The 24,712-nt window shown below is 32.8% G+C and overlaps 2 protein-coding genes across 2 annotated transcripts; both read right to left on the bottom strand.

The window, feature by feature from the left end:
* Window positions 1-2,345: 2,345 nt before the first annotated feature.
* Window positions 2,346-11,650, bottom strand: LOC134257308 (protein quiver-like). Its single transcript, XM_062739942.1, has 3 exons — window positions 11,056-11,650; window positions 5,661-5,804; window positions 2,346-2,903 (listed from the first exon to the last, which is right to left on the bottom strand). The coding sequence occupies exons 1-3, from the start codon at window positions 11,135-11,137 to the stop codon at window positions 2,689-2,691; spliced, it is 441 nt and encodes a 146-aa protein (XP_062595926.1). The 5' UTR covers window positions 11,138-11,650; the 3' UTR covers window positions 2,346-2,688.
* A 10,689-nt stretch (window positions 11,651-22,339) lies between these two features.
* LOC134257307 (uncharacterized) lies at window positions 22,340-23,276 on the bottom strand (the record flags this gene model as incomplete). The annotated part of the gene is made up of 2 exons (XM_062739941.1): window positions 22,340-22,711; window positions 23,127-23,276. Coding segments are annotated over 2 exons (350 nt in total), but the record flags the coding sequence as incomplete, so codon positions are not given.
* Window positions 23,277-24,712: the final 1,436 nt, after the last annotated feature.

Genomic DNA, 24,712 nt, shown 5'->3' with positions numbered 1-24,712 from the left:
TTGAACTTAATTGTTTTTTTCCCTGGAGTTGAAGAATTCCAATTACTCACAGGATGGGTGTGCTAGATGTTGATGCCTATATATATGTTATTGTAAACTTGTAAAACAAGTTTGGGTAAAGAAAATGTCTAGATTACATGTTTAGTATTTAATTTTTGTATATTTTTCTTTAATTTTCATCAGTTGATATTTTTTCACAGTCCTTGGTAATGCATGTCATGATAATTTTTTTTTTATCTACGAACATCTGATGGCACTATACGCTGCTTGTGTCCTTAAACAGTTAAACAATATCCTTTTCGTATAAATTCGTATATACCAATTTCTGGCCTGGTTTTGGCGATGCTAGAGTTGTCGCTCCTGAGGTAAGTGAGAACAAACCTTTCTGAGAGTGTTCGGTGAATTTTATTATGAATAAAAATGTTAACACATGAAAAACTGGAATTCTATCAAATATCGGAAGACAAATCAACAAAGTGAGTCATAACATTCAAAGTATTTACAGTAACAAGTGATAGAAAACAAAATACATGTATGGTTTTGACAATGCATGGTTGAGTTTTAACTTAAATGAATGTGCAAGTATAAATCAAATCAATCATTTATATCCTGTGCAATCAAAATACACAAATAAATATGCAAATTTTATACACCATAGCTAATCGGCTTGTTATCTACTCTTCTATAACATTCCACTACAAACTGGAAATACAGAGACTATTTGTTCTGACAATATCTTGTTCGATAGGTAAATATAAATAATGGATTGGATATTTGAAAAGGGAATAAACTACTTGAAACAACTATATTTTTCTTTGCCTGCCAGTTGGATGACAATAACTCTTCAGTACTGAATTATAATTTCAACTGATGAAGCATTCTTCGATGTTGTGTTTATAGATACTACTCTGTAACATTACGGTCTGCTCCCTTAAACTGTAGAATAATCTGATTTTGAACAATTACTGTCACAAATGTGGGCTTTTTTCAGTAATAACTCCAAGAAAAAATTTACACAACGGTGTCTTTGCCACAGCATAAAGCACTTTCGTCGGTGGAGTAAAGTTCTGAATGAAATATCGATTGCTACAGTGTACAATGCCAACAGAAGATGGTCGTTTTTATATCTGCTGTACCAGTTGGAATTTTTTTACGACAATCGTGAAGTTCTAATGAACTTCGCCAATAACGAGTAGAAAAACAAAAAGCTTAAGGTATTCCGACCCAGCTGCAGAACTGTAGCTAATTCTTTCCCTAATACATCTGAGTCTTTTTCCTTACATACTGATCACCATGTATAAAATGCCCCTCGATTTATTTAAACCATTCACATAGAAAATGATATACCAAGGCAATTTTCTAAAATACAATTACCTAAGAAATCAAAAAAAGATTGCATCGAAGCTATTCCAAATGGAGACAGGCATTTCTTCTTCATTTAACAGAAAAAAAAATATACATACATGTTTTGTAAAGAATAAAAAAATACTACTGTGGAACATTGGACTTTACAGTAAAAAAAAAAAAAAACAATTAAAAATGATTTTCTAAGGAAAGATTTCTTTAAAAATTTAAATGAAAGGGGAATAGCTCTTCTACAATGCATGTAGATCAATATAATAAATTAGGATTTTTTTCTGCTAAATATATCTATTATATACTCAGTTTTGTTAAATCTGTAGCCTATTAGGGATGGAATACCTTAAGGAAAAAACGCAACTGAAAGACAGATATTGCTAATATATCACAAGACAATCAAATACTCAGTATATTACAATTTTCAAGACGAAGCATTTGGTTGCATATGCAATACAATTTACTGAAATAAAACGATAGACTATAAAATGCTTAATTAAAACCATTTCCCGAAAAAAAAACTTTACACAACTGTAAAGAAAAAAATCCACAATGCCACTACAAGAAAAAAGTTAATTTTCATCAAATCAGATAACCAAGGTCCAGAAAAAAAAAATCACAAACGCGAGTTTGAAAAAAAAAAAGTTGGGTGCACTGCACAAATAGACAACAATCAGATCACAATTCTTGATTGCATAGTCATTAGGTTTGGATAGAGCTAATCTATATGTCCAATGCTCACTATTGCGATTTTATGGAGTCGAGAGACCCGATAATGCTTTTAACATGTAAGCATTAATTCGTTTTTCATGTAACCATAGTAACAGATTTACGTTACCGGTTCTTTTTTACACATCTATACACACATGCAACAAATCTTATCAGTACCTTAAACTATTTTTAGACGCCATAATCATACAGAGACTGAATTTAATTTATTTGACCCTTGCAAAAATCTTTAGAAATTTGAAATACTTGTAATATTAACATTCTTTTCTTTTTTTGGAGACCTCGTCCGTAGAACTGTGTTGAAGTGCATTTCATTTGATTGTCATGCTGAACTGGGACGAGAATTCGTTAACTAAATACTGATTCATTTTAAAAGGTTTTTGGCATATTTCGTTGATTGAACATATATCTATAGCAAAATAATAGCGTATATTAATTTCCAGACATGAATCATTAATTGGAAAAACAGGAACACGAGACAGGGTCGCCTTAGTAGCGGCCTTAACTTGTATCAAGGGACTCCTCATTTTCTTGCATACTTCCATGCCAAATATACACCACATAAACAATCAATTGTACAACACGCAAGTGGCGTCATTGTTTCTATGGTAACCAGAAAAATGTGAACAGCAGACATAGAGTAAGAGAAACCACATGCGCCTGAGTGAATTTGAGTTGAGATATGACCGAGTTACAGAGGTTCCGTCCGCACATACAGAGATATCCGTTCCCGAAGCTTTCAGTTCGGCACACACCGTCTATCAGCATAATGTTCATGTCCATCTTCGCTGAACAGGTTCTCTCCAGATATAATTTACCTTTAATTTTAAAGAAATAAAAATTAAAATTTCACCAAAAAATAGAATATAAACTGTAACAGATACTTGGCAAATTTAGACCAAACTAGTAACCTTTCTAATAGGTTATATTTTATCTTCAAATTTACTTTGTTATTAAGCTAAATTTTCGTGACCTTTTTTCGATATATAGTCATTGACTCTATATTTTCACGAATTGTGGTTATTGCTCTAATAAATCTTCAAATTTATATTTTTTATTAAATAAAAAGTGATTTACAGTATTTAAGAGTTCAGTGAACGGATTTGTCAAAAGGTTTGATATATTGAAATAAAAGTCCATTACCATGTTTTAAAATACATGGTTACAAGTTAAAAAAAGAATACTAGTATAATTCAAAACTATGGATATTCCGAAAGTAAATTGTACTCCAAGGCCTTACAAAGTTACATCACAGATGCTTAACTTTAAACAAGACACAGGAATTTTCCTAAATCTATTTTCAAGTCTCACAGGACTATATCAATACCAGCCTCGTGATTAGACTAGCTACCAAGACAAAGAATTCTGGAACGAATTCAAACATTCCCCTTGGTTGCAACGATGAATATATTTTTCTGGTAAAATAAATTACTGTGGAAAAGAAATCAAGAATTATAGGACTAACGGCATAACTGTACTGAACGGCTTAATTGTACTTAACCAAGGAAAGGACTTGGATAAAGCAATGTAACAGAATAATGGATACTGCCATATGTAATTAACGTCAAGGACAGCGAACAAGATGTAAAATATAATTCAAAATTAAAGTCTGTGTTTTAAAAAAAAAAAAAAAAAAGGACTTAAATATACCTAATTATAGCAAATGATTATATGGGTCTTCCATCAATACACGGATAATTGCCTCAGGTCTGTATATGGGAGCGTTCATTTATATAGTAAAATTATAATATTAGCATTACGGCACATTCAAGATCGTTTCAAAAACAATTTATTCATATCATTCTGTAATTTATTTACTAATTACCGAAGGGTGACCAAAATGATATCAATAGTTCAAAGGTAAAGTGCCTTGTACGTAAAGTAATGATGAAGAAACAACCACTCGAAATAAGCTCAGATCTAATCTCAGTGGATTTCCATATCTTCCTAACTAAACTGTACATTTGAATTTTAAACTGTTTTAGAAACCAGTTAAGACCTTATGTCATATGTTCAGTACTGTATACTTTTCATGACATTTATCTAGTAATGTACTGATGTCTCATTTATGTCTAGTTATGTACCTTACGTCTAATGTCCACTGTCCAGTCATGTAAATTTACTTTTGTCTACTTTCCAGTAATGAACTTATGTCTAATGTCAAGAAATGTACTTACGTCTAATGTCCAGTAATGAACTTATGTCTAATGTCCAGTAATGAACTTATGTCTAATGTCCAGTAATGTACTTATGTCTCATGTGCAGTAATGTACTTATGTCTCATGTCCAGTGATGTTCTTATGTTTCATGTCCAGTAATGTACTTATGTCTAATGTCTAGTTATGTACTTATGTCTAGTGTCTAGTCATGCACTTACATCTCATATCCTGTTATGAACTTATGTCTAATATCCAGTTATGTACTTATGTCAAGTAATATACTTATGTCTTAAGGCCCCTGACGTTCATTTACTTATGTCTAATGTTCAGTAGTGTACTTATGTCTCATGTCAAGTGATGTACGTGTACTTACATCTTATGTCCAGTAATGTACTCATGTCTAATGTCCAGTGATGTATATGTACTTATGTATAATGTCCTGTAATGTACTTATGTCTAATGTCCTGTGATGCACATGTACTTATGTCTAATGTACAGTAATGTACTTATGTCTCATGTCCAGTAAGATACTTATGCTCTAGTCCAGTAACATACTTATGTCTAATATCCACTTATGTACTTATGTCTAATGTCAAGTTATGTTCTTTTGTCTTATGTCAAGAAATGCACTTACGTCTAATGTCTAGTTATGTTATTATGTCTAATGTCAAGAAATGCACTTATGTCTAATGTCTAGTACATGTAATGTACTTATGTCTCATGTCCACTGATATACTTATGTCTTATGTTAAGTAATGTACTTATGTCTAACATCAAGTAAGGAACATGCATGTATTTCTCTTGTCCAGTAATTTACTTATGTCTAATGTATAGTAATGTACTTATGTCAGATGTCCAGTAATGTACTTATGTCTGTAGTCTAGTAATGTACTTATGTCTTGAGTCCAGTATTTCAACTTATGTCTACTGTCCAGTAATGCACTTATATCTAATGTTCAATAATGTACGTATGTCTAATGTCCAGTTATGTCTAATGTCCAATAATTTACTTTTTCTATTTTTTTTGTAATGTACTTATGTCTTTTGTCCAGTGATGTACATGTACTTATGTATACTGTTCAGTAATGTACTTATGTCTAATATCCAGTAATGTACTTGTGTCAAATGTCCAGTAGTATACTTATGCCTTATATCCATTAGTGTACTTACGTCATAAGTCCAGTAAAATATGCACTTATGACCCATGTCCAGGAATGCACATATGTCTAATGCCCCATGATGTACTTATTTCTAATATTCAGTATGACAGTACTTGCTTAAAATCTTTGTCTAGAGCTTACTAGTAGCTGGCATGTTTTATTGTTATTTAAATACACTTCTGAATTTTATTAATACATAAAAAACTTTATTATTGGGCAGTTTACGTCACATTTTAGCTCACTGAAATGTACTCACTGTTGATATACCGTGTCCATTTGACACAGACCCCGCTCAGACATTCCTCATCTGGGAGGTTATTTTTGGTTTTGCCATCAATAGGGTCGTTGCACGTGTCGTTTTTATCTAGTCTTGATATGCACATGTAACATCGTATTGGAACTGCAAAAAGTAGAAAATAACTGTGTAAGAATGACAGACATATTTCATTTTATATTTTGCCCTATACCAGAAGACACATAGTCATATACTACATGAAAAAAGGGACTTCTTCCTTAGTTGGTCTATTGTATGGAAAATTGATTGTACTTTGTCGTACAAGTTTTTTTTTCCAAAAGTGGGTTAAACTCAAAGGTCAAGGTATAAAAAATGTTGATTACCTAAAAAGAACTAGATTCGTGAACATGGTGAAATATAGATGAAATATATAGACCCTAGCTCAAACAATTCAAAAGGTAAAGGTTAGACTAAAGAGTTTAATATTTTTTGAAAAAGTACACCAAACTTTAAGGTCAAGGTCGAGAGGTCAATTCTTTTGGTACTTAACTCTTCAAGGAAACCAGTGTAAATAAGTTTAATGTCTGGCAAGCAAGAGTTCTCAAGAAATTGGAGTTTCAATATCTTTCTTTGTTGAGATTAGTTTGACCCTTCTGACCTCAAAATCAATAGGGACAACTCTTAGAAAATAGTGTACTAAGATTGATGTCTGTCTCGGAAAGCGTCCTTAAGATAGTGAGCAGTCAATATACATTGTCTATGTCCAGTTTGGTCTTTGACCTATTGACCTCAAAATACATGTATACAGTAGTCATATATTTCACAACGGGAACCAGTGTCACGAAGTTTTATGTTTCTCTTGAATTGGGTTCTTAGGATACTGATTGGTCAGCATTTTCCCATCTCCTGTTTTACAAATGACCTTTGACATTAAGATATCAAAATTAATAGGAAATAAATGTACCATTTTGAAACTTGATATCTGTCCGTTATATCTGTTTTTAAGTCATTGAAATGACAAGATCTTAGTACTGTTTCGAGAAAAGTTTGACCTCCCACTTGTGACTTTAAAATCAACAGATCATTTACTCATCAGTACACCAATGGTACCAGTGTGCCAAGATCGATATGTGTCAAGCAAAGGATTCACAAAATATTCAAGTGACAACACTTGGTTTACTGACCTCGATACAAACGGGCAGTTGTAACACAATAATATGCTGAATAGGTAGGGTTTCTTGACATTAGTCAAATGCATTTTACTGCATAATCTGAGTAAAAACTGTAAACACTTCATCCGGGACAATGACTGCATTTTCAAATTGCTAGAATAGAAATATACCCACTTGGTTTTAAATTTATTAGAAAATATTAGCAAAACAAAAAATAAGATTTTTCAAAAGAATTTTAAATATGGCCGCTGGACAGCCAGCAGGATACAAGTATTGCCATAAGAAGTTTCATGCATTACAAATTCTTTTTGGTAAGAAAAATAAGGTTTAAGGTTGGTCATTAGACAATTGTTTGGGTTATGTTCAAATAAAGAAACCTCCCATACTGACATCAATGTGCCGTGTTTTGAAGGAAAATATCACAATAATCCTTTATTTACAGTTTGTCACGTGTTTTAGATGACTATTGTATGCATTAATCCTTTAAATAAATGTGAAGATTTTATCCGACTGTCTACCATAAACGATGAGAATACTGATGTCCAGCTACGGCATACAATATCTAAGGAACCCATCCTTCAAGGACTTGGGACTACTAGTACACATGTATATCAATTTTTTTGCTTTGCTTCAACTTTCAAATAAAGAAACCTCCCATACTGACATCAATGTGCCGTGTTTTGAAGGAAAATATCACAATAATCCTTTATTTACAGTTTGTCACGTGTTTTAGATGACTATTGTATGCATTAATCCTTTAAATAAATGTGAAGATTTTATCCGATTGTCTACCATAAACGATGAGAATACTGATGTCCAGCTACGGCATACAATATCTAAGGAACCCATCCTTCAAGGACTTGGGACTACTAGTACACATGTATATCAATTTTTTTGCTTTGCTTCAACTTTCAAGGACATTTTGAAAATGTTGAGGGCAAAAAATCTAAATTCTTCTACAATATTCTGTTAAAGAAAGCATCAAAAAATCCTATAATGGAAAGATTTTGGGATGAGAAATTTAAGATTGATGATTACCACTTATGGGAGAACATTTACATGGAAAAGGTCAAAAGAATATTTGATAAAAATGTGTCTGAGTTCAATTTTAAATTAATGCATAACTTACTGACCTGTAATAAGTATGTTAGTAAATGGAAAAAAGACTTAAATGTAAACTGTTCGAATTGTAATGTAGAAGAGGACATTAAGCACCTTATTTTTGATTGCTGTATAGTAAAACCAATTTGGAGTAAAATAACATTGCTTTTAAACATAGATGTGTCATGGAAAGTTATAGTCATTGGTTTTCCAACGTATTGTAATAAAAATACCTTCATTTTAAACAATACATTGTCCTTCATTGCCTTCAAAATATATAAATATAAAATGAAATGTAGACTTTTAAATGAGGATGTGACTAGTGAGGGTTTATTGTGTTTCTTAAAAAATGCACTTACTCAGTTCTATTTCATAACAAAATTATCAAAAACTATTGTATGTAATTTTGATATCATCAGAGAACTGTCAGAAAAATTATGAAATTATATATTATATATTGATCCAAAGGTGACCTGGCCTTTGGGGACTACTTTCGTAGGGGGAAAAGTGGACTCATGTGCGTTGGTGTCCCCCTACGACTATTTCTTATGTCTGTTTTTTTTCCTTAATGCTATATGTACATGAAAATGTATAAAGTACAAGTATGTGGAATATTGTATTTTTTATATATACAAATAACTGTATTTTTTTTTTTTCAATAGTTCTAGAATGTACTTACTAAGTACAAGTATGTGGAATATTGTATTATTTATATATACAAATAACTGTATTTTTTCAATGGCTATATTTTATTGAAGTGTGGACATCTGAATATATGTATATCAAAAATCAAATTTAATTAATTATTTCTATCTGATCCAGGGAGCCCCTGGCACCCCCGGTGAAGATATATTAGGAGGGCCTCCGCGGAGGTATTACCTCCCCTTTTTTTGTTAATTATTATTGAAATAAAATTGAAAAAAAAAAATGTATATCAATTTTTATTTTCACAAGTATATGAAGCAAAAAGCATATTTATCCTATCGGTTTATTATTGGTTAAGAAAAAAAAGTTTTATGTGTAGCTCTTTGTGTATGTCAAAAGTAATCATGGATCGAATGAATTACAATTAACATACAAATCTAATGCGTGTATGAGTTTATAATCAAATTTAAATTACAAGTATTTGACAATTACAGATCTTTAAAAACAAACCGTTGGGTTCAAAATTGCAGACAGAATTGTTTTCTATTGAAAATATTTATGCAGGGCATTTAGGCCTAATTCTTTCATTTGGACTTTTTATCCTAGGACATTCTTAAGCGCAGCATCGTCGGCTAAGATAACGTGATTCAATTAGGACCATAACTCGGAGTGAAACGGTATTCAGTAAAACCCAAGGAGGAAAAAAATGACCGATAACTCCCTCGTCAAAACACAGTTAGTCATTGGGATGTAAGATAGATCTATTTCTTCCAGAAGCTGAGAAGAAGAATCAATATAGGCCGTCAGTGTACACCCTGGTCTTCAATAACTATTCTGTCAAAAAATATTTGACCGAAGTTCTCAGAAGACAAATATTAGATGGCCCCCTGAAGGCGATGTTTGATTCGTGCCAGAGTAAAACCCCAAGGATTTTTTTCTTTAGATTAATGAATTTCCTCCTTTTGCTTTTGATTGATCTCTTCCATTCCTCATAAATTATTAGAAGTTTATGTATAACTACATTGATAATGCCTTTCTTTCATCCTATCTGCATGCAACTTCTGGTTGTTGTGATGCAAGGTCCTACATCCATAATTGATTAGAAGGGTTCGGTCTTTCGGAACGTCTAACATGACAGAAAATAAAGTTCTCCGGAAAATGAGAGGGGTAAACGTCAAGTTCTGGACCAGGATGAAGAGGCCTTTTGATACATATTGTGATATTAATTTTGCCTATTCATACGACTAAGCCAGGATCAATGAATAACAAATACTGTATAATGATTTTATGATACACCTGTTTCGATGACGTTTGTCCCTTCTGCAGGTCTATTTGTTAGAAGTTTATATACAAAGGTGTTTAATTGTGTTTCATCTTGCAATTCATTATCACTGTATTAAGTGTGTTCGATGGGAGGTGAATGAACCCGTTCTTTGCCAATAGCACCCAATTTTCCACAACATAAAAATACTATCCACCGTCATGAACACGACTTAACCAATACTTATTCTGTAATTGCATGGCTCAAAGGCCGGGAATTCAAATTACAGTGATATATTTAATAAACTCTCTCCAAAAGTATGTACATGTAAGTATCACCCAAGACATTTCAATGGTTCTTTTAGAAGTCATAAAGGTTTCAATGCCCCTTCTTTGAAAATGCTTATTGTACATATAAATAACACAAGTCCAAAGTATTCATTTCGAACACCATTAAGTATTATATAGCGAGAATGGGTGGGATAACCTAATTAGCTGGAGGATCCTTGTCTTTACCCACTCACGTGCTATTGCTTACGATGCCTTAGACATATGACTAAAAATACCATCGGGGAGATCGATGCTCTGAGCTGTAATGCCATCTAAAACAGATGCCTGGTGTCTACATGGTAATTCAGGCGGGAAACGAAAACAAGTGCCCTGTAACCACTCCAAATCAATTTGCATATTATATACACTTCAGTGAGAAGTCAGATAGATTTGGGTGTTATTTCCGCTTATCCTAATTCAATTGCTAAATGGCAAAATGAAAAAAAGCGCTGTACCATAAAAGTTAATTAAGGATAGATATACAGATATAGATTTGTTACACTGGGGAAAACGTTTTAAGAGGGTCATCCGGTTTTACTACATACACTATAGGGCTTAACAATATACATTCTTATAACTGAGCTTGTAAAGAATTCATTCCCGATGAGAAATAGTTTTAAAAGGATTTCCTTGTTTTCTTTAACAATGTGACATACTTTCTCAGTACACCATGCCTTCCATCAGCTACTTGCTAAACATAAACACATGCCCCATGTGCAAAACTGCACTGAGCGTTGAGATGAACACACAGCTTATGAAGACAGTAATCAGTTATTTTCGTATAAGACTGAAAATAAATCTCCCCCTTCCTGAAAACGGTTCTAGGGGTGTTTTGGGCGGAATGTCCCCAATAAGCTTAAGAAGGAGATTCACCTAATTACACACCAATGACTTTCTTCTTCACATACCTGTCAAATCGTCCTGTCCAAACACCGACACGGAGCACGAGAGAATCAATAATAAGGCAAGAATAAAGAAATTTGGCGGCATAGCAGAAATCCCATCAGTTATGTCCACCTGTCTGTTACATTACGTTTTGGCCATAGTTAAAAACTCAAAACTGAACACAATACGTATCCTTATCGCAGCACTTCCATACAGCAGCCAGGCTCAGCAACACTTGTAGAAGATGCGCTGTAACTCGATAGCACGTACGGCGCACGCGAGATCGTGTGTTGCTGATAACGAGCGCATGAAATATATCTCCGGTGTTATAAAATATTCCGTTCGATTGATTGGAAGGACTTCTTTAGAGTAGTTCTCCTTACAGTATTGGGCCCGACTTTGGTGTATGAACCCCACGCAGCTAAATGATTCTCTCTCTCGTGGCGCGACAGCAGTGTTTTCATTCCATATCCGCTAGGACATGGTGGTGTTGTGTATTAAATATCTTTTTTCACACTTGATCGCCGTTACAATGTCCTAGAGATTTTGCCAAGTACACGTTTATAAACTTATTGTGTCGACCTTTTGTACTTGCTTGCCAAAATACCCGTATTCGGGATAAATTAAAGGTTCTGTGGTGTTTCATAAAATGATTACGTTCCAATTCAATGGTTTGCTTAGCTGTACACAGAGTTAATCATCCGTAGAGCTGATAATTTTTTTGTGCAATTAAGCATACAGGTTGCTCAAATTTGCACAAAAAAAATGTTTCAATGCAATGTCAAATCTTCTCAGCTTTAGTGACCTAAGACTTATCCATTTGCGTATACATGTACAAAGTTGAACACACAAACTGTCCAAAAATATCCTTCAAGTAAAAATGAATAGTATTGATCAAATAGCGGCCAAACACAGTATGCGGATCGAATTATCACAACCACATTTAGCATGCAATCTGAAGCCCATTGACTGTCCGATTAACGCAACTCAATAGGTATAAATAAAATACGATGAAAGTACTGGTATTTAATGATATTAAACCCACCCTACCATTTTAAATATTAAAATCAAAGATTTCATGATCGCATTATATGTAAGTGATTTCTCAGTCAGGACAAAAAGATATGCAAAAAATATAAGCAATAATAAACTGTTTTGTAGTTTAAAAAATTAGCTTATGAAGTTTATGAACTTCAAAGCTTATGAAGTTATACTAAAAATTCTATAAAAGGATCAAATTAAGACCAATGAACATGCATTTTTCAAAATTAATATATTTTTCATAGCTACTGAATATCACTCGACCTTCATCTTATCTTGTCCGTAATTAAGTTAATTAAATCACGACATTGGGACTCTAATTAATTCGCATGCATATTTACTGAAGATGTCTTTCCATACTTATTTCAAACTGCTCCTTGTGTTAGGGTGTACTTAATTTCATTTTATTAGTTTTATTTTAATATTATCAATATTTTTGCAATTCTGAAAAGAAAGATGGAGGTCAAGGTCAAAATCAGTTATAATTATACATACTTAACTTCCAAGGTCCTACAGATGTACATTTTATACATGAATACTCTAGCTTTTGCAGTTTCCACTTAGAGAGATCGATACAATATACATTATTTACTTATTCTAATTATTTATTTATTATTTAATCTTATTTATCTATAATATATTTTATCTAATTTTATTTATTTACTTATTTTACTTTTATTTATTGATTTATAATGAAAGCTAAAAATATATAATTATATGTTTTTTTTTATAAAATCTTTCACCAGTAGATACACATTTACTCCAATGTATATGAATATCTCTAGTTGTTACAGCTCTCACGGGTTAACCCGAGTACTGTGTGTATTTGGATTACTAAAGGAGATTTATTATTACATTTATATAAATATACCATGTACTGTTATAATCGTGAATGAAGTTATGTATATTGTGTGTAAAATAAATGCAGTATTCGATTTAAAAGGCAAGTAAAAATGTGAAATTTTCTTCACTTCAAAGAGAGACAACTCTATTGTTGCTGAAGCTCAATTTTGATCAGGCCACCTAGTCTTGTAAAACTTTTTTCATTTAAAGATCAGTTGGTTCTTCCCGCAGACACTTCCCTGTCAACAGATAAAGTTCGATGTATGGGTCTCACCTAGCCCTTTCCAACGTACTTTCCCGTAAACTGTATTGTATATTCTGTGCACTCATTTAATTAAGCTAGACTCTCTCAATAGGTTTGGGATCATTTTGTCGGTCATTCATTCATTTCCAGACCCTTTCCTTGATTTAGATGAAGATAGAATTATAGTACCTGTAAAACTGTACCTTTAATATTTTGGTTTCAGGCACGTAGCATCGATTTTGAAAGTGGGGGGGCCAGCTACAGAAATTTTTTTTACTTACCTGAAAAAGTTGACAAGCAAAAAAAGGGGGGTAGAGGCAAACTTTTTCAACTACCAATTCCTTTCCATATCCATTTCGTAAGCTTACTATACTATATTTCCTTCATATTACTTTACTTTAGTATAAAGTGGGGGGCCAACCAGCCTTTCAGTTAACATTTTCAATAGTAAAAGTATTGTTGGCAAAAAAAGTGGGGGGACCAGGCCCCCCTGCCCCCCCCCCTTGTTGCTACGTCCCTGGTTTTTTACCAAATGGTCAAAGACTGAAAAAAAGAAAATTTCGCTACAGTTCTGCAGCTAGAATTGTAGATGTTACGGTATGTCCTTTTAATAAGTACATTTATACACCATGATCGTGTTGGCCATATCAACGTCAGTGTAGGTTTTGTGACTTTTTTCTCTTGCATAAACTACTGTACATTCCCAATTATTCCAGCGAGGAATTAATTACTGCGTTATTACGCGAGAACTCTGATGTAACCCAGCTAGGTAAAATTTAATATAACTTTAAAGGGACCCATAACATAAGGTATTTTAAAAGTCTTGCATTCATTATTTATTGTTGTAATAAAAAATACAAATAGGTGATATCTATGGCACGCCAAATTCACAAAAATGAGCTAAACATAGTTTCACAGTCGATAAACTAGGTTTATCGGTTGTAAACTATAGTTTACGGACTGTAAACTATAGTTAACAACGTTAATCTATATTTAACGTCCGTAAACCATAGTTAACGCGATAATCTATGTTTCACAACCGTAAACTATACTTAACACTGAAAACAATCATTTGCGATTGCAAAACATAGATTATCTGATAAATACAGTGTCACGATTTGTAAACTATAGTTTACAAACCGTTAACTATAGTTAACGATCTGATAAATATAGTTTCACGATTTGTGAAACTATGATTAACAACTCTTAACTATAGTTTACGATTGTAAACTATAGTTTACGGACGTGAATCTATTTTATCAACAAAATCTATTGTTAACGCTTAATACAGACAGATGAATTTAGATTATCATTCGTAAACTATAGTTAACAACCGTTAAATATAGTTTTACAGATGAAAACTATACTTAACTAATCGTTAACTATAGTTTACGGTTTGTAAACTATAGTTTACAGTCGTTTACAGTCGATAAACCTAGTTTATCAAATGTGAAACTAGGTTTATCTCATTTTTGTGAATTTGGCGTGCCATAGATATCACCTATTCGAATTGGTAATATCACCAATTCAAATTGAATAGGTGATGTCACCTATTCAGCACGAACAAGTGATATCACTTATTTGAATAGGTGATATCACCTATTTGTGCAGAATAGGTGATATCACCTTTTTGAATAGGTGATATCACCTATATATTCATTTTCAATTGGTGATATCACCAATTCGAATAGGTTATATCACCTATTGGAATAAGTGATATCACCTACTCGAATAGGTGATATCACCTATTGAATTTTAATGAGTGATATCATTTATTACAATAGATGATATCACCAATTCGAATAAGTGATATCACCTATTCGAATATGTGATATCACATTTTGCTAGTAGATAACAAGACGGCGCCTCATAGCTTTATTAAAATAAGATGAATAAATACCTGTTTAGGTCCATGGGAAATCTTTAAAAAAAAAAAAAAAGATATACATTTCGTGTATACCTATTGATAAATCGATTTTTAAACATTTATGATGCAACAATTTTTTGGAAGGATACTTTAAATGATATTAATTGTTTTTTAACAAGTAACATTGTTTGAATAGAGAAACGATACAGTTGAAGCAGTATATGCTGCAAAAAAGCAAATTTTATATACACTGGATTTGATCTTAACTTTACGTGTAATGTAGGATGAAAACTATTGTTTGGAGGGAAAGAAATAAACCAGATGGTACAAATGACAATGTCGAAACCTTCCGCTATGAATTATTGATGTAAAATACTTTTCAATGAACAAGCTCTATAATATTGCGAGGTAAATTGCTCTAGGCTTAATATCCATGTGCATATAACGAGGCAAAGCACTCAGAACTGAAACAGAAATATTTATCCGACTAAAAGATGGCATATAACAGTAAAACAAGGTGTGACGGAATACCTAAAAAAAACACGTTTGTCAACCTTATTCATTACATTTGCACGTTTCAACATATTACATTATTCTGTATATTTATGACATGATATATCTTCACTATTTTATCTCATCTAGGATATAGAAGAGATATCTGATGACTCTGATTTTACTTAAATTTTCAAAAGGACTTGTACAAAGAAATATGACGTTAAACAGTATTCAAGCTTATGTCACAGTGTCCATTGGAACAATACAAAACTGGGAGCAGAGCAAAACATCAGGGGTAATATCACGTGCCATTGAGGGGGTAATAAGTCACACCCGCTATGTGTCCTTGTTATGGTCGAGTGAGAAAATAATGGCCCAGCATTCGTATGAAAAAAATGTCAGTCAGCATTCAATTTTACTGATATCGATAAGTTCATTGGATCGACCAAAGAACTTGCGAAATGTTGATTTCAAATGGGACTGTTTATTTCATCAATGTAATCGTCATTGGCTTGTCTCTTTTTAAAAAAAATTCATCGTACATAAAACATACTGCAGTATTCTGGCTATCGAATCAACACAATTGAGTGATAATCATTGTGGTATATTATTTCAGAGAAAGGAAAGTTGATGATAGAAAAGGTTGATGTTGGCGTCATCATGTTTATCATAAAATTTTGCTATTAGATTGTCATTAATGTTTTTAGCAATACATCCAAATATGAAACAGATGTGTATGGAACGCCATCACTGCCTTATAGCATAAATCTATGCATTCATTATGTCAATCTATCATTACGTGATGTGAACATATTTTTACGTTATATCAATTTTTATGGGGTGATGTAAAAATATCTTTACATCATGTCAATGCTGCATTACATGAAGTAAACACATTCTTCCATTATGTCAGCACTTTATAACTTGAAGTCGGAAGTTCATTATGTGAAGTGAAAATATGTTTACATTGTGTTAAATCTTTATTACGTGAAATGAATGTTTGTTTATATTATTTCATTTCTTTAATATGTGAGGTCAAAATTGCATTACGTCAAGTAAATTGTGTTTTTTAATTAAACTTATCATTACGTGAAGTCAAAAGTCCATTCCTTTTTGAGAATGTATATGTCTATTATATCAAAGCATTATTACGTGATATGGATTTATCTTTATTTTACGGCGAGAGCATCATGATGTGAGGTGAACACATCTTACCTTTATGTCAGTGCTTTATTACGTGGTGTAAAAAGTGTATAACATAATGTGAACATATCTTTATATTATATCAACACTTTATTACATTATGTCAAAACTCCATTCCGAGATGTGGATATATAATTACGTTATGTCAACTCTTTCTTATCATATGTGATTTAAAAAATATCCTTATATTGTGTTAACTCTTTATCATGTTGATTCCAAAAGATCATTACCTGATGTGAAAATACATTTACATTATCTGAAAGCTGTATATCTAGTATAATGAATGTTGACGACCGTGTTTTAATGACTGGTAAGAGGGGGGGGGGGTCCCGATTGAGTAGGACAGATTATAGACACATAATATCAGCCCCCCCCCCCCCCTCTTTTCCCCAGACATAACCTTATTTTAGAAAATGTAATGTTCATTGAAAGTACAGCCCCCACCCCCACTTATTGTTGAAGTATAGTCCACTAGGGGTAATGTAGTATAACTGAAAAAATATAGGACTGATCGAAGTCGTACCCCCTCTCCGAAATAGGATTTTCGGGCTTAGACAAATTTTTTTGGCTTGTCAAGTTTTTTCGGGTAAATAATTTTTTTTCTGGCTGACATCCTTTTTCAAATAAATGCTATGTCACGGAATTAGTTACTGTAATTTTTTCAACCATTCCAAGACCAGAATTCTGTTACAAAAATCTACCAGTCCCTCATCTAAATCAATTGAGCATGCATGGGCACATATTTGTGGCGCATATGGGAATCTTGAAAAAAGAAGGGGGACGGTATAGAGTTGGTGACCAAAGGGGGAAAGCGGAAAAACTCTCCGGCAGGCTTTATAGTTTTATATAGAAAAAGTTTTCAATTTAATTCAGCTAAACTTAATGTGAAAGTAATGCAATGACCTACAACGTAAAACTAATAAATTTATTAATTTTATGTATATTTTGGTGACTAAAGATGGTAGGGCGGGATTTCTGCCCCCCCCCCCCTCCCCAACCCGCCAGTGCACGTGTGTTATAAAAGCAATTCAAAAGAAAAAAAAATGCTGCACGACTCATATTTGATTTATTTAATTATCAGATAAAAGTAAACGCCATTGAATTTCGACGCGTGACTTTAATTCACAGTCGCAGTGTTAAGGCTTTGCACGTTTCAAGATTGTCAATCATTTTTCGCTTAATGTTTTCATTTAAAGATGCAATTCCCAAATCGCTGAGAATTTATTTTATGACAGTTTTCTCTCCCGCCATTTTTAGTGCTTTCGGAATGCGGAAAATACGTTATGCTCATATAAAGGCCGAGGATACCCGTGTTCGCATAACGTAATAGTGAATCGACATAATGTAGAAGAGTGCGCACAGTATGACATGAGCTTTTCACATCTGATATGAGATGAAATAGCCTAAGATACATGTATGCTGACAAGAGGCTTAGCATTTTTGACACAATGTAAAGACACAATGACATAACGTAATAACGATTTGTCAAAAAGTAAGGGCAATTTCACATCATGAAATTGATTCACGTCGTCATGTAGCATATTGAGGGCATAAAGTAGTAAAAGAATTGACCACATGTGACAATTTTTTCAGATCATGTAATGAAATTCTGACATCGTATTATAACGACTTGATATTGAGTTAAAGATAAATTCACATCATGTATTGAACTACTTAGACCAAATAGTAGAGAGTGCACATAATGTAATAATGAGTTGAAAATATATAAAAACATTTTTTATAATGCAATGGAAGATTGGCGCAATGTAATTAAAGTGCAAGTTAATGCCATAAAGACTAAACATAATGTAATTGAAATTTGATATAACGCAATAGTAGTGTGTGTAATTGTCATGAAGAGTTGACATAATGTAATGAAAAGTTGACACAATGCAATAGTAGTGTGGACTAATGTCATAAAGAGTTGACATAATATAATGGAAGGTTGACATAATGCAATAGTATTGTGGGATAATGTCATAAAGAGTTGACATAATATAATGGAAGGTTGACATAATGCAATAGTATTGTGGGATAATGTCATAAAGAGTTGACATAATATAATTGAAGGTTGACACAATACAATAGTAGTGTGAGTAAATGTCATAAAGAGTTGACATAATGTAATGTAAGGTTGACACAATGCAATTGTTGTGTTCTGCTATAAGGCAGTGACGGCGTTCCATAGATGTGACATACTTTTTGGGCTTTACTACGAGTTCAGAATGATATATCGTACCAACAAAGAAATTAAAACATTATTTTTTACAAAAAATAAGGATGATTTAACAACCAAGCTTCCTGGTAAACGTGACAACTTTCACTTTTCGATCGTCAACTTCCCTTACCTATTCAGTTAATTATTTACCCTTATCACCTTCATACAGGGTTTATACAGTATACCTTAGTTGATTAAAAAAGCAAGAACATGTTCTACGTAGATACGTATGAACAATTTCTAAAACGAGGTAAGTTTATTGACCAACAAGTTGATGAAAGAAGAATACCAATAGCCTCGTTGAAACATCATTTCGTAAGTTCTTTGGTAACTCACTTCCTCATGGCACCCGATCCCTCCTCTGATCTTTAAGAAGTCCGCGTTTCCTCTGCTCATGATTTGTATTGTTTAAATGGACTTTTGAGCTTGAATAATGTTCTTGAATGATGTTCCTTATCTCCAAATACATGTTAATGTTCAAGTTTTGAATATATTATGCTTCATATGAAAACAAAAAGATCTAGCAAATTAACAGCCGGGTACTTCCAATTAGTAGTTATTGGAATTCCGGCACATATTTATAAGATTTTATCTCGAAATATTACATATATATTGTCAATCAGAAACACATTAATCCATTAATATCAAATTCATAGAACTTGTGTACAATTAAGAATGTTTGTAAACAAAATAGTACTGCAAATGAACAATGAAAAGGTATGTAAATTAACGAGTTAAATTTTTATTGAAAAAAGCAGCTGTCTGTATACTCAGTACAATACTGGAAATTTTGTTATTTCAAAATTTTCTGTAAGTTCCTTCAGTCTTTAAGTAACAGTATAGGACATAGATAAAGAGGTGAAGGACAAAATCGAATCTTTAAGAAGAGTGTAATATGTCAAGACCAAGTTCTAGGAGAAAAGGACAAACTAGTAACACAATTTTGTAAAAGAAGGATTTATGAAAAGATTCTATAAATATCGAAACCAACTTTTCACCTTTGAAATAGATCATACAATAGGTGAAAAGTAAAAGGGTTAAAAATCAGCCGAGATCTACAAATTCTGTTAGATTAATACATTTTTGAAAAAGGAAAAGATAAAGAATAGAGATGGATGTAAAAAAAAAATCTCTTGAGGTGAGCCCTAGTATTGATCATGTAGACGGAACATTTCGTAATGAAGAAAGGGCTCACAATTGATATGAAAGACGCATGTTAAAGAAAGACTCAGTGATAGGTTGTATTTGTTAACAAGATTAGTTTAAATATTTACATCCGCTGAATATTTTCTCCTTTATTTCTTAAGAAAACCCATTGCGTTAATCACTGCATGAACTACAGTCGGCATGTCGCCAGTACAGATTTCTTGATCAGTGGCTGTTCCATCAATGAAACGTATAAAGACGTTCGCATCATTAATACAATAATTAATCTTTTTAATCCTACTTTAAATGATTATTTAAACAGATATAAATATAAAATGTCTTTCTTTGTTTGTTATTACTGGAATTAACGGTCGCAGCTATTGCAGAAAAAATTTACATAACCCGCTTACGCGGGTTATGTATTTTTTCTGCAACAGCTGCTTCCGTTAATTCCAGTAATAACAAAGAAAGAAAGCATTTTATTGTTTAAATCATTGCAGCCACAGAATCTACAAATGCTGACTTTAAACGAAGTTAATTGAAATCCCTTTAATATCAACTAATTTGTCAGTAACTTGCCTTATTTTAAAGTATAATGCCAGTAGCATGCTCTTTGGTATCGATAAGGCTGGGAGAAATAAATAAATAAATAAATAAGGAGAGAAAATGGAAAAGCTGGTCATCTTGTTTGACATACAATTTAGTTGTCAGTTGGCCTTTATTGTCTCTAATCCGTAAATCATCTAAATCTGAAACAGATGTGACCGACTCTGTGGTGAACTAGTTTCTTTTTCATGTTCACTGGGATATATTGAGTTGACATATGAATGGATTTAACGATAGTTAATTGACAAACTGTCATCGATATTAATAAGCATTACACATGTTGAATATCAAAGCCAGTCTAAAGGATGAAAAGAAATTATTTATTTTTTAATAAAATGACATTTAAAGTCAGCTAGAAAATCAAAAGGTCAACTAAATAGACATTTCTGGCATTATTTTTGTGTGATTTTTGCTGCTTATAACACATCCCTACTTCTTACGATTGAAAAAATGATGAACCTAAGCCACTTCTGTCTTTGGAAAAACATCTATTTTACTTTTTTAAACAAATCTTTTATATTCTCTGCTTCTTTTAATAGAGAAATGTTTTTCTTTTAAATCTTCTGCTGAGTTTAAATTGAGTTTAAATGGATCATTACATTTTCTCCATTAAAAAAATTCTGCTAAATCAGATTTTTTCTTTTATTACAAATTCAGGTTGTGATTTTTTTTAATTCATAAAATCATAGATTTGTATATCATAAACAGGGCTAGTCAGGTATCTGAAGTACATGCCAGTAGAAAAATTAAAATTCAAAATTTTATTCAACAGAAACTAAAGAATTCTGTGAGACAGAAAATGTTATTCTAAAACATTTTACAATAACATATTGCTTGCTATGAATTAAATAATGTTTTAAATTGTAATAGATCAAATAATTTAAAGTGACTTGGTGGTATCGTACACATGTACTAATTGGTCAGCAGTAACTTACAACCCATCCTCCACCCATGTCTGTACCCTTTCTTCGAACACTCTCTTACCTTCTCTAACTTTTACACGAACCCACCTTGAGGATTTTTAAAAAAAAAAAAAGATTGTTACACTGTAAGCTGTAAATGCATGTATAACATGTACTTAAGCTGTAAATACTTGTATAACATGTACTTTAAATAGTATTATATTTCTTACATTGAATTTTCGATAAAAAGGTCAAGTTAAAGTTAACGAATGATTGTATATCCAAAGACAATTTTATGCAATAATTTCCGAGTTGAACATGATTACAGAATTATCAAGATCAGATGAGAGATTTTAACTCGTATCAGAATGCGTTTTTAATCTATTTACAGTTTTTTTTCAACTGCTGCATGACTGAGGATGAGACATTTGGAATTCTTCTCAATCCCATGTGAACACTACAGGTGCAAAACAGCGACAAATATCATGTACATTTGTGTAATACAATATTTGCATATATCCTCGGAAGCACGACACCGCATGGGAGATAATGTCACGTGATATTGAAAAAAAATTCATAAATACCAGAAACTCCTCGCTCAAAAGTCTATATATCATTTTCAAATACATGATTGCATCAATATTTCCACACAAATCCGTTTTAAAATCCAACGTGCAGTACTCACAAAATATTGAGAATTCGTTTAATATCCATCACTTTTATGTGCGTTCTTGTTGCACAGTTTTGGTATGTTGGCATGCAGACATCATATTATAGATAAGGTGCAAAGTGGTGTATATATAGTTTTTTTGATTGTACGATAAAAACATCTCCAAAGAACTATTGAAATCAAATCACACCATTGCAGTACTGTGACAGTGACAATCATTGTTTGATTCCATGGTGTATTTTCTTCAGGTCCACTCCTTGAATAGCAATAATCCACAAAGTAGAACCAGTATTGAAAACTGTGTTCCAGATGAAACATTACATCTCGAGTCCTTACAGAAGCATATTTCTCCGGAGCGAGGCCTAGACTCCTCCATGCAGACAATGTTAATCATCAACTTGATTCTTAAGTTGGTAGAGCAGGTGCGTGTGTAGGTCATCACACCTAAAATATAGATCGTTACACCTTTTATATATTTATTCAATGGCTAACAATCAAGGCAAGTGTAAATGTTTGTGGAAGGTGATAGCTGATAGGAATAATAGGTTGAGTAGACAGCGGAATATAGAATCAAAAATGTTTACTTACTCTACTTGGAATTCACCAAAAAGACTTAAATAATTGTTTGGAACATTTTTTTAGCATAGTTATCAAAGAAAACAGCTGTAACATATTTTTAAAACTGTTGACATAAGAACTTAAGACCATACAGCCCATTTGTACAACCTGAACATGTGAGTTTCGCTTCAGCCAGTGTTTCTCAATTTAGGTATGTGGAGCCCTTTCTCCATGGGGCTTCCTTCTTTTAAAAAAGGCATTTGCATCTGAATGTATTTAAACGGAAGGGAAGCAAACTCACCTGGGCTTGAATTCCTGACCCACTTTACACAGTGACCCTCACAAATGGAGACATTTTTTGCTAGCAGAGTGGCATTGAATGGGTCAGAGCAGTTGTTAGGGTCGTTTGAAGAATCTTGGCACTCATAGCAGTACATTGGTTTTTTGTAATCTGAAAGTGAAAACAGTTGACTACGAAAGCGTATCAGGGCAGCAGCTGTGTCTCTTATTAATTTGTTTTAATAAATTATCCTTTTGCAACATCGAATTACTAATTTTTATTTTAACAGATTACAATTTGTTATAACAATTTATCACTTTGAAAAACAGTAACAAACTAGTGCTAATTGTAACGGGAACCGTTACAGATGTTCCCCAAACGCTCCCCAACTCCCTTTTGGTGCCATATTCCATTTAGGCCCTATTAAATAAGACAACATCTGTGCATTTCTGCCTTTATCAACGTTTTCCCAGAGGGATACCAATTATATTCAAATTTTAACATTGCAGGCGTGCGCACGTGAATGCACGTGCGCAATGATCATATCATCTTGTCTACAATTTTCTATATATTTAAATATACTACATATTAAACTATTTAGTCCAAAACCATTAAAAATCACTCATTCAAGTGTATTTTTAATTTCACTCGTTCCAAATGCACGCACGTGCGTGCACGTGCATGATGACCATTCCTTCTTGTAGGAGGCCCTTATATCTATCTATATTCAAATCCCATCCTGTTTGGTTGAAAACCAAGGGAATAATAGCCATTTCAAGTTTCGGCCAATCAGATTGCAGCACACGTGCATGCGCGTGATTTCATGATTTTTTTCTAAATCATATTGTAGGATATCCCAATGCATGAATATGTTTTAAATTTCAAAGCATTTCGTCAAAAAACAAAGGAGATATAGCCATTTAAAGTTTCAGCCAATCAGGTTGCAGCACACGTGCATGCACGTGATGTGTTGAATTTTTTTTTGTAGATCATATTGCAGGATATCCTAATGCAAGACTATGTTTTAAATTCCAAAGCATTTCGTCAAAAAACAAAGGAGATATAGCCATTTAAAATTTCAGCCAATCAGATTGCAGCGCACGTGCATGCACGTGATTTCATGAAATTTTTTTCCATACTATATTGTAGGATGTCTTAATTCATGACAACGTTTAAAATTTCAAAGCATTTCGTCTAAAAACAAAAGAGAAATTGAGATTTTTGTTTCAGCCAATCAGAGCAAGGCGCACGTGCATGCGCGTGAGTTCGTGCTAATTTGACAGTGTCATATTATTAACACTATTAATATATCCTTATGTAATGAGTTTCAAAGCATTTCATAAAAAAATGTAAAAGTTATGGCCATATTAATTATATCAGTCATTTCACTCACTTCACGCGCACGCACGTGCATGCGTATGCGCGCAAAATGACCTTCGTTCCGCACACCTACACTACACACCTATTAACCCTAAAAAGGTTTTAACTTAGTTGGGTGAACAGTTTCTGAGAACACTCGCGGACAAAAAAGTACCGGAGAACAAAGAAGAAAAAAAAGAATGATAACTAGTGCTAATTGTAACGGGAACCGTTACAGATGTTCCCCA

The sequence above is a fragment of the Saccostrea cucullata genome, unplaced genomic scaffold (assembly GCF_032062105.1).
Source record: "Saccostrea cucullata isolate Sc308-1 unplaced genomic scaffold, CSIRO_AGI_Scuc_v1 ctg3160, whole genome shotgun sequence".
Taxonomy (NCBI): Eukaryota; Metazoa; Mollusca; class Bivalvia; order Ostreida; family Ostreidae; genus Saccostrea; species Saccostrea cuccullata.
Note: the sequence above shows the minus strand (reverse complement) of the source record. Positions and strands in the feature narration are given on the sequence as shown.

Excerpts from the sequence above, each read along its gene's own strand:
- LOC134257308 (XM_062739942.1), bottom strand. The coding sequence starts at position 11,137 with ATGCCGCCAAATTTCTTTATTCTTGCCTTATTATTGATTCTCTCGTGC. Across the intron at positions 5,805-11,055 it reads TGGACAGGACGATTTGACAG|TTCCAATACGATGTTACATG; the intron begins GTATGTGAAGAA and ends TACTTTTTGCAG. Across the intron at positions 2,904-5,660 it reads ATGGACACGGTATATCAACA|GTAAATTATATCTGGAGAGA; the intron begins GTGAGTACATTT and ends TTAAAATTAAAG.